Source organism: Myotis myotis, unplaced genomic scaffold, assembly GCF_014108235.1.
Source record: "Myotis myotis isolate mMyoMyo1 unplaced genomic scaffold, mMyoMyo1.p scaffold_m19_p_1, whole genome shotgun sequence".
NCBI classification, from domain to species: Eukaryota; Metazoa; Chordata; class Mammalia; order Chiroptera; family Vespertilionidae; genus Myotis; species Myotis myotis.
The window spans coordinates 216765738-216783854 of NW_023416313.1; the positions used below are offsets into that span (position 1 = coordinate 216765738).

Below are 18117 nucleotides of genomic sequence, written 5' to 3' on the forward strand. Positions count from 1 at the left end.
GACATTTCTTCTCCACCGCAATGCCCCCCATCTCTTCTGCAGAGAGAGCTCGGAGGGAAGCCAAGGAGAACCGACGTGAAGACCGTACCTACTAAGTGTCAGGGCTGGTGACACTCTGGATTCCAAGGCTCCATCTCCCTATAATCCTCCCCGACCCATCTTGGTCCCATGAACACCTGACCCTATCTTGAAAGTTGTAGAGGACGATTTTTGCTTAGAGTGGGCAAGATGGCTGCTCAGATTTTATCCACGTTAAGAGTCCACTTTAAGATTGTATATAAGCGGGACACATTAGCTCAAAGTATAAGAAGAATCTATAGCCTCGCTCCAATAGACTCCTCACCAGCTCCATCAACAATGACCATGCCCAGGTGTCAGGAACAAGAACAAGAACAAGTGTGGGGGAGGACGAGCTGGTCGCACTGCAGTCTGGAGACCCACGGATCCAGTAACACCAGACTCCGGAGCTCACCGGGGATCTCCTCCTTGCACTAGAGCGGACATACAACTCTGGCTAAACACACCTCTGCCAAGCCACGGCTGGTCTTTCCTGAGCAAGCCGCTCTGCAAATGAATGGATCCTTTTAGCAGAGTAGGCAATCTGACCTCCCTGCCAACATGGACCAGTCCATGGGGAGCCTAGTGTCCCTGGGGAAGCACTTCTCAACCCCCCAAGTTCATGGGCTGGTGGGCTGGAAAATTCACTCCTGTGAGATAAGATGTCTTGAATGAAGCCTACAGGTGGAGACAAAGTCCTCACCTATACAAGCACCTGCTGTGACCGAATGATCTGACTGTAGCTGTAACTGGTTATCTCATCTCCACTTCCCTCTAAACCAGTGGTTCTCAACCGTGGCTGCACATTAGAATCACCTGGGAATCTTTTTAAAATCCTGATTTCTGGGCCTCATCCTCCGGAAATTCTGTTTCTTTGTTACTAATGTTGTGACCCCACCCCATAACAAAGAAACAGAATTGACACCAGCACAGTGACACCAGCGCAGCCCCCAGCCCCTCCTTTTTCTCCAAAAGCAATGCCTCCAAAGGTGCACTGAGGGGGCAGTGGACATGGCTATGGAACTTGTGTCTTAAAGAGAAAAAAAAAAAGTTTGGCCTGAGGATGGCAAGCGTTCAGCCACAATTAGGATGTGAAGTGCATGTGGCACCAGGCAAACCTGTCAGGCCTCCAGGAGCCCCTCCCAAAGCTGCACACTCGGGGGCCAGGCACCACCCGCCCAGGTAGAGGAATGTCCCAGTGTCTGGCCACCGTCAGATCAGAGGGGTTTCCTCTGTATCATCCGTCCAGCCTGGGTGTCCCCAGCACCCGATCCTCTCTTGCGCCCCCTGGTGGTGGAAAGTAACTGGACTGAAGAACAGGAGGTGGGTTTAGACCTAATTCACTTTGTCCAAAATGTCCCTCCGCTTTTGAGTCAGTTTCCAACTGCATAAAAGTTGAATGACATAATATAGAACGTCCCTTCCAGCTCTGAAATTCTACATATTAAGTTCCTGTACAAACAACTCACAATGATGTGCTTATGTTCAAAGCAGCGGCATCAAATTTTCCATAATAGCGGAGGTTGGTTAAAATGCACAGCAACCATCACATTCACACATGCCGTGTGCAGCCAGCTCTCTGGTGCATGTCTGGAAAGAGGAGCCCCGCCAAGTCTAGGCTGGCTTATCGGGCCCCCAGGAGGCCGCAGACAGGGCCCTGGGGCCGACCTAAACGCAGTCTCGATGGAGAGAGACTTGGAAAAAAGAACCTTCTTTTTCTGTTTCCATGATGTCGTGTGGATTTGTTTCTCGGCTCCTCCAGGGCTGACTTTGGGGCAACAGGACCGTGTTTCGGAGAATTGAACCTGGCAGGGCTTCTCCAAGAAAACAGCATAGAAATCACTCCCCAGAATAGAAATTGCACTGACAGCGAGAGATGGCTATGAATTCATTCGCTTGGCGAGACCGAAAACTACAGGGAAAGAAAGGAAAATAGCCCTCCAGTGAAAATAAACAGAGAGACCATAGAGCAGATGCCAACCGCAAGCAACGAAATTCTCAATTGGGACGGCTGGCTCCTTCACAGCAAAAAGAAAGACCAGCCAGTGGGGTGGGCATGATGGGGTGTGGGGCGGGCATGATGGAGTGTGGGGCGGGCATGACGGGGTGTGGGGCGGGCATGATGGAGTGTGGGCGGGCATGATGGGGTGTGGGGCGGAGATGGGGTTCGCGCAGGATCTCCTGCCCACGCGGAAGAGCTGGAACTTGCCTGTGGCTGAGCAGTGTGCCCTTCTCTTAGTATGATTTCTAACTAGGACAGGTTAACTCTCTCCTCCGCCTTCCTGCCTTCGACATAAACGTCCTGAAGGCGGGAAGAAGGTGTAGGTAAAATCAAACAGGAGCCTTTCAAGTAAATTAAAAAATTCAGACGCTGACATGGCGGAGATGGTGACAACTGATTTCAAAAGGTGGTGTGGCCCTGGCTGGTGTGCTCCATGGTTAGAGTAGCGGCCTGCACACCGAAGGGTCGCAGGTTCAATTCCTGCTCAAGGGCACTTACCTCGGTTGCGGGTTCATTCCCTGGCCCCAATCAGAGCATGCAGGAGGCAACCAATCAATGTGTCTCTTGCACATCAATGCTTCTCTCTCTCTCACTCTCTTTTTACTTCCCTCCCTCTGCCTCCCTCCCTTCCATTCTCTGTAAAAATAAATGGGAAAATATCCTCTGGTGAGGATTAACAACAAGAAGAAACACAGTGGTACTGAAACATGTAAGCTCATAGCCTTGTACCTCCCCCCACCCCCTGCAAAGCCCACCCAGCGATGCCCATTTCACAGTGACCCTGGCAACCCCTCACTTCCAAGAGTCCCCGTGAGCCCCCGAGAGCTGTTACCTAAGCACTGGCCTTCCAGGAGCCAGTAGCCCTCGGTGCAGGAGCAGGTGTACCCTCCTTCGGTGTTGATGCAAATCTGGGTGGGGTTGCACTGGTGGGAATCCGTTGCACACTCGTCCACATCTATAACACAAACAGATTCCGAAGAATGTTACCTCCATCTGTGTAGGGCTCCGGTGCCACCAGGGGTGCCAGCTGCTTGCTTGTCTGGCTGGGGGGCAGTTGATCACATTCCTGGGTTCTACCCCAAAAGATGGGGCCACCTCCAGATGGGTGCCACTGGGAGACACTGGCCTTTCGTGGAGCTAGTCTGCTGCCCAGAAATCCACCAAGGGAAATGGCCAAGAAGGGAACACACATCCGTGGCTCCTTTCCGCCGCCCTCGCCCATCGTTTTCTGCAAGCAGGTCACCCTGACAATGACCATTACTGGATTTAGAAATGCATTTTGTTTTGGCTTCTCCTTTCACCTGTTACGTGGGGGTCTTTTGGGGTCTCTACTGTGTGCGCGGAGCTACAATACCTCTGAGGACATAAGAGAAGAAAAGGAAAGGCCGTCTGCCAGAGGAAGCTTGGAATCGAGCCACTGGATTGGATCTGTCCATGAACATCTTTCGGTCTGAGTTTCCTGCCCCTTCACGATGCTTCATGGAGCCCCCAGTGCTCCCTCCCCTCCTGCAGCTGACCTCTGTGCCCTCTGCCCACACCGGGCTTGTCTATACCGTTTCATGCCCATCGCTGTCTGTCTGTCTGTCTGTCTGTAGTCACTTGTGTCTAAGGCAGTCCCGTCTTCATTGAGAGCCTCGAAGCATAAAGACCAAGCTGTAGTCATATTTCTCACGACACCCGGTGGGCACATTCAGCCTCAAAACGATTTCGACTGAAACAAACCCTTCTTTCCCGTCTCCCATGCTGTGTTTTAGGGAGAGCATTCAGATCCTATAACACAGCGGTCGGCAAACCGCGGCTCTCGAGCCACATGCGGCTCTTTGGCCCTTTGAGTGTGGCTCTTCCACAAAATACCACGTGCGGGCGCGCACGTACAGTACTAAGTTGACTTAAAACTTTAAGTAAAGTTTATTAAGTTAATTTTAGGGAACGTTGTGGAGTGAAAGAAGATGTAGTGTCGAGGATGGAGAAAGGTATGTGGAGATGGTTTGGACATACAGAGAGGATGAACGAAAGGAGATAGACGAAACAAGTCTACAAGACGAGTGTGGATGGGAGAGTTGGAAGAGGTCGACCTCAGTGAACGTACCTCAATCAGATTGAGGACGTTTTTAGCAAAGGCCAGCTTAGGAGCACCCTAATTAAGTTAATAACAATGTACCTACCTATATAGTTTAAGTTTAAAAAATCTGGCTCTCAAAAGAAATTTCAATCATTGTACTGTTGATATTTGGCTCTGCTGACTGAGTTTTCCAACCACTGCTATAACGGGACCTTCTGTCCCCGCCCTCTCCCTTGACCTCAAGCCCTGGCTCTGCCTGGCCTCACCCCAACGTCTTTCCTCCTGCCCGCCCTGCCCTGGCCTGTCTGTGCCTTCTGCCCCCTCATCACTGCAGTTCCTCCCGCCTCCCCCAGCGGCCATCGCACAGTTGGAAATAACACTGGAAGCCGCAGTTCGCTGGGCTGTGTAGTGTGCTTGGGCCCGCACAGATGTTAGTGTATTTATTCTCACACTCACCCTGCCGATGGGCTCATCATCCCCATCCTACAGACGGGAAAACTGCACAGGAGGAGCTCACAAGCCCAGCCGAGAGCTCAGCCCAGGCCCCCCTGACTCCAAGCCCACCCCGTGCAGGATAACAGAGGCCGTTCCGCCCCTGGGCCTGGCAGGGTCAGGAGGGGAGGGAGCTGGCGCACCTGGCAGGGGGACCACACTGAGCTGTTGCTGCCTTTTCCTGCCTCTCCTAGAGAAGTGTCTGCCTCTGAATGTTGCCTATTGCAGACTGTGGTGGGAGTGGGGGGCAACGGGGGCCCCTCAGTGGAAGCTCCCTGAGGACAGGGGTCTTCCATGACGGGCCTGTTCCGCTGTGCACTCAGGGAGAGATGACTGATTCAGGGATACACTTGGCCAGGCGAGCCACGGTGTCTTGGGTTCCTGTGATACCAGCACAATCCCCCGCCCGCCACAAGTCAAACACCAAGAAACCGATCAGTTCCCACCCGCCAGGAACCGTGTGTCTGGGCCCCGCATGGAGCCAGCCTTCAGTCTCTAGACATGGACAGACTCCAAGAAGCTGGTTCCAAGGTGGGGGCCACTTCCGTTCCAGCCTCGGTGGCGAGGACCAGCCCAGTTCTCAGCTGCAGGAGCTCCTGCCTCTGCCTCCGGCCCCCCGCCGCCGCCCCACATCCCCCCCCCCCCCCCCCCGCCAGCTCTGCCCACCTAGCCGAGCCTCCCAGGGGAACCCTGAACAAGGCTTGGCCAGCAGCCGGGCCTGCTCACATCCACGCTGAAGCTAGGATAATAAATAATGCCACTATCGGCCAGAGCATATTTACATTTTTCCGGAGGGGAGTGATGGATGGCAACTGTACCCTGGGAACAACCCTGCCTTAGGAATGTGTGCTCTTTTTCCTGCCCGGAGGGCAATGCGGGGTGAGGGAGACCCAAGGCGAGCAGAGCCATGAGAGCGCCTTGGTGACCGCGAGTTCCCAAGGCTCTGTCTGTCTGTGTAGCTCACACGCACGCCACGTGCCCGCAGGGCCCCACAGGGAAGACCAAACACTTGCAAGTGGACCCGACTGGGCTCAGAAGGGCAGGCAGGGGCCTATGAGTGCACGTGTGTGTATGTACGTGTGTATATGCACGGCCACACAGGCACAGGCACAGGCACAGGCAAGGCAATCCAACCAAGACACACAATCTTTAAAGTTCATTTAAAAAAAAACACTACCTTTTTTACTGAGTTAAAGAATTAACTCATTTCTGTTGATGTAGCTCAAGGAACTAATTTGTAACGTTCGCTACCTGATTGAATGGACTGTCAATATAAATGTATTTTGAGAACTGAAGTGCCTGGAGCAAGCATGTCAAACTCGCGGTCGGCGGGCCACATGCCTCATTAAATGCGGTCCACCGGCCGTGAGTTTGACATGCTTGCCCTGGAGTTTTGGGTGGAGGGTGCATCCCATCTTTGTAGCCACAAAACACACGTGGTATAACGCTGTGTCCATAGTAAGTGCTCAGTAACTGTTTGGTGCGAGGATGAATGAACGCATGAACTGCAAACATGAATGCCTCTAGACCACGGACAAATGCGTCCCAGACAGCTTGCTACCGAGCCCGTTCTGGGTTGTGGACAGGAAACACAACCAGCCCCGCCGAAAACCACTGTCGGCCACATGCCCTGGCGGCGGCCACGCGGAGGGCTCCACGCGGGGCTGGAGGGCCCACCACACATTCCAGCTCACAGCCGAACTGCTTACATTCAATACATTCGACTTAAATAACAGAAGGAAAAATACGACGCATCACTCCAAGGACATTCTTTGGCAAAGCGTCCGCTCTGCACGGTGGAAAGGCACGCCCTGCGGCAACCTGAGTAGGTGTCGGTAGCCCTGGGCGCGCGCTGCCCGCTGTTTCCTTTCCTTCTTGTGTGATATTTAGGAGGAGGCTCCTAAGAGAAAAGCTGCTGGGTTCATTCAGGCTTCTGTTCACTCCAGCTCTCACCCAGTCTTCGTGCTCGTGTGTGTGTGTGTGTGTGTGTGTGTGTGTCACTCAGGAGAGCTGGCATCGAGCACAGTCCCTCCATCTGGACTAGTCCCCAAAGCAGCTTTTGCTGAGAGCCCTTCTGCCTGCTCCTGCTCCCTCCTGAGAGCTCCGCCTGGGCAGCTGCCTGGGCACGTGGAGGATTGCACCACAGCAGCTGTGGCCTGTCTCTCCCCAGGTGGGCATCCTCCACCCGCCGTCCGGGCGACCAGCACCCTGGCCGCTGGAGGAAGGAGCCTGCTGACTCCTCCAGAACCTGCAGCTGCGAGCGCCCAGCACGATACCCGCCCAGGAACGAATCCTCCCGGGCGTGAGCAGCCCAGCTCTGCTGGCCCACACAGCTGTGTCTGAGCTGTCATCCTGTGCCGACGTCCCTTCAGTGAAAGCAACTGCTGACTTAGTCATCGACACAGCCCACCGCATCCCTGATGGCCCAGGAGGCCGCGGGCAGAAGTGGGCTCCGGGCCTCGGGATAGCGGGCCGTCCATCAGGGACACGTCCAGGGTTCATGCCACTGGCTGGGTCTCACGTCCCCCTCCAGACAGCAGCTTCACACGGGCAGGTGCGTGAAGGCGGGTGAATAAAGAACGACGTTCCAGTCCAGTCACGGCCTCACGGAGGCACCAGATGGAGGGACCGGCCTCCGGTCATGAGGACACACGACCCAGCAACCTGGGACAACAAACGAGGGGTCTTCCAGGCTGACTTGAGCAGCAGGCGGGCGGGCCGCGGGCCACAGAGACACCTCGGAGCAGGCGTCTGAGGGAAGCGAGCGGTGACGGGCAGCCGTCTGTCGGATGAGCTCTCGGGACCTCCTGATACCACACCCCATGTCCTTCCTGGAGTGGGCGGGTTCTGAGAACACAGCACACAACCCACGTCTCTGTCCCGTGTGAAACAGGGCTCCGAGGGCAATCCCAGTGGTAACTCGCGGGTTGTTGTATCCACATCTCCACAGGGAGGTGGAGCAATTAACGTGCTGACGTAAATGTGTTGGGCTATAACTCCTCTGTGTGTGTATGCCAGCTGTTCATTGTAGTTGAACGTGTATATGTACATCTGAATGTATATTTCACCATTTACTCCTCTACGTTGAAAGGAAAACACTTAAACTGCTTTCCTAACACCAATTCTAATCGAAATAAAGTGCCCTTCAAAAGCTGTAAGGAAAAACACAACCAAGCAGGAACTAGTGGCTCCTTCAGGCCCTCAGGGAGCACACTTCCTAGGCCCTGAGCCCAGCACCGAAGCACAAGAGGGAAAACAAACAAACTAACAAACACAAAGGGCTGAGTCTCCCCAGAAAGGACGGTGGGGAAAAACATCAGAGCTTGGGGGGCAGGCAGAGCTGGGTGTGCGGCCAGGCTCTTGCACGTAGTACCTACGCATTCCCGAGCATCGTTCCCTCGGGTGTCCTGCAAAAGAGAGCGGGCGGCCTGCCTCAGGCTCTTGCACGTAGTACCTACGCATTCCCGAGCATCGTTCCCTCGGGTGTCCTGCAAAAGAGAGCGGGCGGCCTGCCTCAGCGGCTGCCCCGAGAGGTCATCCATGAATGTGTCCACCGGTCCCACCACCACTGCCTGGCACACAGGAGGTGGCAGGGAAACTGTGTCCCCTTCCCTGGCGCGGGGCTGTTTCTAGCACCCGTGAGAGGTTGGGGCAGCGGGGCTGCCGCCTCCTGCAGGCTCTGTTCTGCAATTCACCAAAGACACCGAAATGACAGGCGTGATCCGCTCTGTGGTTCAACCAGAGCCAGAGCCGTCTCCCCCCTAAGCCCAGACACGTGTCAGGAGGTTGGGACAAGACGTGCACAAAGGCGGGAGCGTTCCCTCCCGGGTTCTCGGGGTCCCCGCTGCACTGCGGCATCTCTGGGTCCATCTCTGGTCCCACGGGGGTCTGATCCGAAAGCCCGGGCGCATGGGTGTCCGACTGCATTCCACAGCCAAACATGATCACCCTTTGCACAGTCTGATTCTCCCCTCTTCCTGTGTCTCCTCTTCCCCTGTGAACAGCAAAGGGCTGACTTTGCGAGCCCGTGTTCACAACCTCAGCTGAACGTCTCTGCCGTCTGCCAAGAGGAAACATTCTCACTGGGCGCCGGTGGGAGAAACGTCCCCAAGAATGCGGACAACTACACCTTCCCAAAGGCCTCCACGGGGCCTTTTTTGGACGCGGCACCAATCATTTCCTTGGTAGTAAATTTTTACCCAGTGAAACAACATGTTTTCCCAGCCCGATTTGGTTCCTTCCTCGCTCCAGCTAACGGGGCTTGATAAGCAAGAAGAACATAACAATGGCACATTCCTACGTCTCCGCTTGAAGCCAGTCTCGGGCCTGCTGCTGAGCTGGGCCGGGGCCATTTTTTCGGCGAGACAAGCCCGGCCAAGGCTGGAAGCTGCACAGGGCCTACTTCCCAAACACCTGCTTAATTAAAGACCTCAGCGTTGGAGAACTCGCTCGACGGATTCCCAGGACATCTGCACTCCATGTGTCTGTGGGTCCCGGGCGATCGTCAGGAACCAGATCGTTCTGTGTTTACGGCATGTTCCCTAGCGCTTGACAGGACGCATAGGGTACAAAGCTTGCCGGTTCTGTACCTCCATCGGGGCAACAAATACGTGGTCCGTTTTCCAACCCACAACAAGACTATCCCTTCCTTTGGACGGCGAAACCGGCTGGAATGCAGGTCCCCACCTCGCCGCCGTGAGTTCTACTTTCCTCTCCGTAGTAAAGTGAGAGCCTAGAGGGGAGGCTGAAGGGCCCCTTCTCGCCCTGACCTTCTATGGAAACAAACGCTCCGCTAATGGGGACCACATTGCTGGTTCCTGAGTAATGATTTTCAGCCCGAGTGCTCGGTAAACATCAGCTGACACTGCCGCTGTCGCCGGGCAGCGAGCTGGCCCCCTGGGCCTTGCTGTGCGTGAATGGTCCCGGCCACGCGAGGCGGGTGTGGCGAGAGGGAGCTGACAGATCGATTCCTTCTTGAGCATCACGCAGCCAGACGCCCCGAGAGGAGGAGGACGGGCTGCTCGATGCCAATCCAGACCCGGCATTTTTTTACTTAAAGGGCGTGAGGCTTTGGTCATAATTGTGACTGCAGAGCAAACAGACCATCCCTTTTGAAGGGAGGACTCTCAGAGCCCAGCAGTCTGCAAAGCTCCAGCTCTTCAGTCCTGCCACCTCCCTGCAGGTTCCTCCCCCGCAGCCTGACCTCCGGGCTCCATTCTCATGTCCCGGCCTCCCCATCCCCACACCCTCTTCTCCACCGCGTTTCAGTCATCCTCACATTGCCCCTCCCCACACTCCCTGCTCTCATGCAGTTCTTCTGGAAACCTCGCAAATCCCCCTCCTTCCCCCCCTCCTCCCCCGTCCCCACCCCCAAAAGACTCCAAGGCCTGACTTTGCCCTAAATGACTGAAGTAACTTTGCCTCTCGTCTGCTGGTCTCCAGTGACTCCCCCAGGAAAGTGCACTAAACACACAGAACCATCCAAGGCACAGGGGAGATCGTGTGGCTCTCAGAACTGTGTGTCGCCTCCTTAGAAAGCTCAGGGCTTTGACACCTGGGCCGCGCAGGGCGTCGAGACGGCTCCACACTCACACGCACGCTAAGCACACGCAGTTTCCGAGCGCTCCACACGGCGGCACGCGGCTCGGGGTGTGTGGTTCCGCCCCCTGCACTACACCACGAGCTTCCAGAAAGCAGGGCTGGGGCCTGCTCACATCTGTGTCCTGAGCAGCAAACAGTGCCTGGCAAGGCAGAGCGCAGAAGTGAACTTCATTGGAAATGAAGGTGCTTCGTTCTTGGGTTTCTCTGAAGGCAAGAGGGGAAGGCGGGGAAGCCACGGACATTGGAGGAAAAAGTTCAGCCACCCACCTCTTTTGTGGCCCGTGGCCAGTATCACACTCCCCTGGGACACTCTCCTGGGATGTGACGGATGCAGCTCTGGCCCCACAGAGCCTCGGGCCCCAGCTGGCAGGGCCTGGGGCCTTGCTCCCATCCCTGGGCGATCTGAGCATCCTCACCCCCAGAGGCCTCCTCCCACCAGGTGCTGGGCCTGGTGGAGCTGCTTCCTCTTTCCTCCCAGACGAGGACGAAGCTTATTCTTAGCAACCGAGGAGGGGGACATCAGAGGAGGGGAAAGGCACGCCTCTGCCTGGCCTGAGAACGCATCCACAGGACCTCTGAGGGCACCGCCAGGAAACCCGATCCATTTCTCAGGCTCAGCACAGCCTCGCAGCCTGGTGCCGGCTGTGAGAAGAGCCAGGTGAGCAAATTCACCGCCAGGAATCAGCCGGCTCAACAAACGTCCCTTGGCAGCCCCTCTCGGAGCAAGATCACAGCATCAGCACCTGTTCTCTTCCCACCCCCGGGATCAGAAAGCCCTGCCACCACTCTGACTCCATCACTAGCCAACCAGGTCCCCTGGTGAATCTCACTGACTTTCTGCACCTGCCTCCTTGTGGCTGAAATGAGGCGACCGTCCCCTGCCCTCCTCGGGCGCGCAGGCCCGTGGGGAAGACAGCTGTGGACACAAGTGTGTGGAGGGCACTGCAGAGGGCAGTGAGGACACATAACTGGGAGTGTCCCACATCTGGAGGGCGGGGGTGGGCGGGTCTTGACACTGAACAATGACGTAGGAGAACAGTCCCTTCACATACACCCATTCCTGGAACCCGAAGCCTCTTAGGAAAAAGGAGGGAAGTGACAGAGGGATGGCTCTTTCAACATTACTTAACAAGAAACAGGCCAGCGCCCAGCCGGCATGGCTCGGTGGTTGAGTGTCGACCTATGAACCAGGAGGTCATGGTTCCATTCCCGGTCAGGGCATACGCCTGGGTTGAGGGCTCGATCCCCAGTGTGGGGCGTGCTGGAGGCAGCTGATCAAAGATTCTCTCTCATCACTGATGTTTCTGTCTCTCTCTCCCTCTTCCTTCCTTTCTGAAATCAATAAAAATATTTTTTTTAAAGAAAGAAATGGGTCAGCAGGAGAAGAAGAAGATGGATATTCATCCTGAGACCGGCCCACTCTGCTGGTCCCCTCTCCTGCCCTCACTCCTTCCTGCTGGTACCATCCACAGCTCCTGCTCCCCGTCTCCAGCAGGTCACCCCAGCAAGTCAGAGAATAACTGCTGAGGCTACAGCTCAAGAGGAGGGCAGACCTCAGGAGATGGCGAGAAGAGGCGACAAACCTATAAGGCCATGGGGGTGGGGCGAGGATGCCGGGGAGAGAGCGGCCCAAGGGTACTGACGCATGTCCGGAGAGTCGGGAAGCCAGGGTCCCACCGCACACAGCACAGGCCTGAAGCAGCCACGCCCACTCCCGACCACATCTGGGGCTTGGTGAGAGTTGGATTATATCACCTGAACCTAAAATAAATATTTGAACTGACTAAACACTTTTCAGGATTGCGTGCTTACCTGGCTGAAGGAACCGAGGGCTGCCCTTTCCCATCCCCCTCTCTGTGGTCGCTAGCAGCTCCTGGATTTTAGTGTGGAAGGCAGAGTGGTGAAGGAGCTACAGGTGGGGCCAACCAACTAATTTACCTGCCAGGCCACTGTAGCCCTCCCTCTCTCCCACCGGGAGGAGCCCAGTGCCAATAACACAGCTATTCAGGATTCATAGGTGCTGCACACACTAACCATGAGCCATCACTGCTATAGGTCCTAGGGATTCAAAGATAAAGGAGCCATCTCTGCTTACAGTCTAGAACCGGGGTGGGCAAACTTTTTGACTTGAGGGCCACAATGGGTTCTTAAACTGGACTGGAGGGCCGGAACAAAAGCATGGATGGAGTGTTTGTGTGAACTAATATAAATTCAAAGTAAACATCATTACATAAAAGGGTACGGTCTTTTTTTTTTTTTTATAGTTTTATTCATTTCAAACGGGCCCGGCCCGCGGCCCGTAGTTTGCCCACGGCTGGTCTAGAAGGAAACAGATAGGGAGCCAGATCATTCCAATTCCATATGGTAGGTGCCATGCTGGAGAGAAGGATGGGGTACTTCCCGGAGGAACAGGCTTCCTGGGATAGAAGATATTTGGGTAAATCTAGATGGATGATGTGGCAAAAGCAGCCACCATTGGATTTTGTCCTCCAATATCCAGTCTCCCAAGTAAAGGTTCCTTTTCAGCTTCCCTTACAGCGACACGTAGCTATGGGACTGCATCCTGGCCAGTGGGTGTAAGTAAAAGTAATGTGTAACAACTTCTGGATCGTGTTTTAGAAAGAAGGAGGGTGTGCCTCCTCCTGCTGGCTGGGATGCAGGTGTGATGGTGGGAGCTGCAGCAGCTGTCTTGGATCCAGAGTGAAAGCCACACATTGAGTTTGGCCAAACCACCCTACCAGTCCTGAATCACCTGCCTCTGGACTATGCCATGAGAGAGAAATAAAAGTCCCTCTTACCTACACCAGTGTGTTGAAGGCCTCTTTGTTATGGCAGCTTAGCTTGTACCCGAATACAAATGAATAGGAGTTAGTCGAAAGGAGTAGATGGAGTGAGGCACGTGCAAAGGCATGAGAGGCACAGCACAGCCAGAGCGCGAAGAGCTGTTAACACGAGCAGACGTGTGGGCACGCACTGTGAGTACCTGTGGAGGGAAGACCATTTGTAAAAGCACCAGGTGCCAAGCTAAGGAGGCTGGAGGAGAAAGAGATGGAGAATGGGGGCAGAACGAACTGGAAATGGGAAAAGAAAAGAAAGAAAACGAAGAGATGAAACCAATTTAGGCAAAAATTAAAATTACATTTTATGTTTTAATGAGTTCTCTGGGTTAGCTTTAATCAGAACCATTTGACTTCCATATTTTTAAAAAGCCACAATAAGGTGAGCCCCTCTCCCCCCTCCCCCCACCCAGCACCCCCCCCCCCCCCCCGGCCAAATGTAGTCCCTGATTCTAACAGTTGGGTAAAGCGTCTGCTCAACTGGGTTCCTAGCAAATGCATGTTTGATGAGCGTTAATAGCAGCAGTGAGGAGATTCTAATGAAAACAAATAGAAACAGATGGCCCAAGGTACCTCCCCCGAGACCACGGCATTTCTCTGTGCCCCTCTGCCACAGACATCCTAGAAGTGTCATATACAGTCACTGTTCTGCCTCTGCTTTCTCTCTCTCTCTCTCTCTCTCTCTCTCTCTCTCTCTCTCTCTCTCTCTCTCTCTCTCTCTCTCTTCCCCAGTCCAATCAGGCTCCCATCTCTTCCATTCTACTGCAGCCTCTCTTGTCAAGGTCACCATCGACCTCCACAAGGTCAAATCCAGTGGTTCAGGCATCATCCTTGCTACTTCTCAGCAGCATGTGGCACATTCAACCTCCCCTTCTTTTTTTTTTAAGACTTTGTTCAGCCCTGGCCGGTTTGGCTCAGCGAATAGAGCATCGGCCTGCAGACCAAAGGGTCCTGGGTTCGATTTCAGTCAAGGGCATGTACCTTGGTTGCAGGCTCCTCCCCAGCCCAGGCCCTGGTTGGGGCTCGTGCAGGAGGCAACCAATCAATGTGTTTCTCTCACATCGATGTTTCTCTCTGTCTTTCCCTCTCTCTTCTACTCTCCCTAAAAATCAATGGAAAAATAGCCTCAGGTGAGGATAAATAAATAAATAAAATAAAGACTTTGTTCCATAGATTCCCATGATGCCATCCTTTGTCATGTCCATCAACAGATGAGTGGATAAGCAAAATGAATTACATACATACACAATGAAATATCATTCAGCCTTAAAAAGGAAGGAAATTCTGGCACATGCTACCACATGGATGAATTTTTAAAGACATTATACTATGTGAACTAAGCCAGTCACAAAAAGACAAATTTTGTATGACTTCACTTATATGAGGTATCTCCAATAGTCAAACTCATAGAAACAGGAAGTAGAATGGTGGCAGCCAGGGGCTGGGAGAACAGAATGGGAGTTAGTGTTGAATGGGTACAGAGTGTTAGTTTTGTAAGAAGAAAAAGCTTGGGAGAGTGAGTGCACAATAACAAGAATGTACTTAACACCACTGAGCTGAACACTTGAAAATGGTTAAGATGGTAAATTTCATGGTTTGTGTGTGTGTTTTTACCACAATAAAAAAAAAAGTTAATATCTGTAAATCAAAGCATGCATCTTCACTGAATTCCATTCTAAATTCTATGGATTGTTCCTACCCAGAGACAGCATTAACCTGTGATCTGAAGCAAAATCCTAGTGAACAAGCATACAGCGGCCTCCTGAGCTCCCAACGGGCGTAGGTCTGCCCAGACAGCCCACACTCCTCTGCCGCCCCTTCTCCACCAAGGAATTAAGACTCGAGGATCCCCAGATGGGAGCAGAGAGTCAGGGAGAAAAGGAATGGCGGGGAGAACAAGGAAGGCATAGAAGGATGGGGAGGAGAGAAGGGAAGGAAGAGGTCTGGACTATAGGCATTTTGTGCTCCTGGAAATTTGGTTCAAAGGCCACACAGGATGGTGGGAACTCAAGCTTTGGAGTCAGACCTGTTTCAAATCCTGCCGCACCCTCTCCCCCCAGCCCCCTCACTTTTTTTCTCTGCAAGTTTTTTGTTGTTATTTTTTTGTTTTTAACCACTAAAAGCCTTGGTTTCCTAATTTGTAAAAGGAGTTAGTGATGTCTTATAACTCATGGGGTTTTGTGAGGATCCCGTGTAAATCAAGTCTTGAAATCATGCCGGGCACAGAAACGTCCCATGGTCCAGTCTGACTGTTACAGCTTCATGCCAAGAAGCAAGAGGAAGGGAAGGAAGGCAGCAGGTATGAAACTCACTCCTAAAAAAAGAGGGGAAAAAGGGGGTTGGAAGCCCAGTTCTAGTCCAGACCCTTCTACTAGCTCATTGGTGACCTCCGGGCAAGTCCTTCTCAGCCTGTTTCCTCCTCTGAAAAACGAGGTCTAAAGTCTCTTTTACCTGGGAAGGTAGATGGACCTGAATCCTCTGTGCTCCAGATGGCTCCCTCCCCACACACACCTCTGCCCTGGGCAGGCCTGAGGAGGCCCTCTGGAGGACGCAGGAGGAAAAGACCTAAGGTGGCTGGGAGACATCCACAATTTGCCTCTGCATGACAATGAGGACATGACCTGGTAGACCAGACTATCACAAAGCAGGGAGAAGACTTAAGGTAAGAGGGTGACCTGAACAGGAAGGGCTTCTCGCCTGACACCACTTTATCACATTCTGTGGGGCACCATGAGTCATGTCCTGTCTGGTCAGCCCCATGTTGAATGTCTACGACAACACATAGGCATTGGCATAATGCATGAGCACTGCCGCAGCCTGTGAACATGGTTATACTAGGTGAATGCTGTTGCAATATTAAATGCTGTTATGATGTGTAAACGCTGCCACCGCTCCTGGGACTCGGAAATAAGAACGATCTGGATCTCTTTCATGTTTTGTGGAACAGGCATCTTCCAAAGGCGCTTCTCGGGGGCTCAGGAAAAGACAGAGGAGCTAATGGGCCACTCTTTTCTCCTTCGCATGCCCGCATGGTATTGATTCCAAAAGGAGGAAATGTGTTCATCAAAATAAGGACTGGTCATTCACTCACTCACTCACTTAAGCAATATACATTGACTCGTGCAGAAGGGATATATTGTTCATTCTTTGTCTTCAAATGCCCTTTACAAGCAGAAATTAGTCAAGTGGTTTTACCTGCCTTTATATTCTCTTGGGCAAGTCTAACCACCCTGCTATTGTAGGTGACAAAAATGAGGTGAAGAAGGTTAGTGTATAGAATAAAAAGCACAGGCCAGGAACTCAACCAACCTCACCACTAAGTAAGTAGATTTATGTCAAGTTTCCCATTTTTTGTAAAGGGGGGTGGAGGGGAGGCATCATGCCTGATTACTTTCAGGGATTCAATGAGATAAGAGTTTCCTTTGGAAGAAATGTCACCTTCATGTATTTTTAGGAACTATTAGCATTAGAGAAGAAATACTTTTCTCCAGGTCATAGGAGAAATAAATGGAAAACAATGATCTAATTCTATTACATGTACTAGTAAGTCTGGGCCTGATGGTCTCACCTACCCGTTTTGTAACTAGCCTCTCACCCACATACTCAGTGTCTGCTTCCCAGGCCAAAAGGAGGAAGGGGGTGAGCAGGCTAGAAGACAATTTTGGAGAACCACTTTATTACTGGTGTTCATTTGCAAGGCAATTTTGGAATATGATGTAGCTGGAAAGACTGGACAACTTGGCTGGGCAGGAAGAGACAATTCCTCTAATGTCTGGTCACTAGACATTCATTCATCTGTCATTCATTAGACTGGCAAACACGTACCAAACTACTTCTACATTCTTGGCATTATGCTAGGCAATGTGGATACCAAAGCGAACAAATCATGTTCCAAACAAATTTCATAGAATCGGTATCCCCTGGTGATAATGCAATTAAATAGAAATCAATAACAAAAAGATAAACCTCCATAAATGTGTAAAATTTTAAACTCATCACTAAATAAATCATGGGCCATAGAAGTAACCACAATAAATCAGACAGTTCTTAGGACTTAATGACAGTGAAAATACTACATATCCAAACTTGTAGGACACAGAGAGAAATATGTAGTCTTAAATGCTAATGTTAAGAAAGAAGAAAGCTCTGCAATGAATGAGCTAAGCATTCTGCTTAAGAAATTAGGAAAGATACAAAAATCCAAAAAAAATAGAAAAAATAATAAAGATAAGAGCAAAAATTAATAAAATGAAAAATGAAATAAGCAAGAGAGATCAACAAAGTCAAAAATTAGTTCTTTAACATTGCCAAATAAAATAGATTTAATTTTAGCATTTTTTTTAAAAAATGAGTTAGCATAGCAATATTAGGAATAAGAATAGCTACGGAACTAGATTCAGCTGAGATTTTAAAGATAATACAAAGAATGCTATGAAAACGTTCACGCAAATTAATCTGAAAACCTAAATGGGCAAATTCTTAGAAAAATATAACTGCAAAACTGACTTAAGAAGGAGTAAAAAGTCCAAATAATCCCCTAACTGTTAAAGAAATCATATCTTCCGACAAAAATCTTTCCACAAAACAAAAACCCACCAGACCTCAATGATCTTATAGACACATTCCAATACACTTTCCATAAATAGGTCGTTCTAGCCTTCCAGAGAATAGAAAAGAAAGAATATCTCACTCCACCAAGCTAATATGTTGATACCAAACCCAGCAAGAGTAATTGTTTAAAAAGTGCCCGGGCACTTTGGTTAAAGTGTAGTTCCAATACACCAAGGTTGAGGGTTCCATCTGTGGTCAGGGCACATACATGAAGCAACCAATGAATGCATAAGTAAGTGGAACAGCAAATTGATGTCTCTCTCTCTCTCTCTCTCTCTCTCTCTCTCTCTCTCTCTCTGGTAGGTAGGTGATAGACAGATAAAATTTATTTTTTTAAAGGAATGTGACAGGCCATTTTAATATATATACATGATGAAAAAAATCCTAAACAAAATATTAACCAAACAAATTTTACTACATCATGACCAAGTTAGTTATCCTAGGAATGAATGAAA

At 51.5% G+C, this 18117-nt stretch overlaps 1 protein-coding gene across 3 annotated transcripts in view; it reads right to left on the minus strand.

Moving 5' to 3' along the window:
* Positions 1–18117, minus strand: part of FBLN5 (fibulin 5) — an 87447-nt gene that overhangs the window by 18906 nt on the left and 50424 nt on the right. For all 3 annotated transcript variants that reach the window (XM_036315748.1, XM_036315747.1, XM_036315746.1), the window contains exon 5: positions 2892–3014. In XM_036315748.1, coding sequence (XP_036171641.1) covers positions 2892–3014 — 123 coding nt within the window. The remainder of the gene's footprint in view (positions 1–2891; positions 3015–18117) is intronic.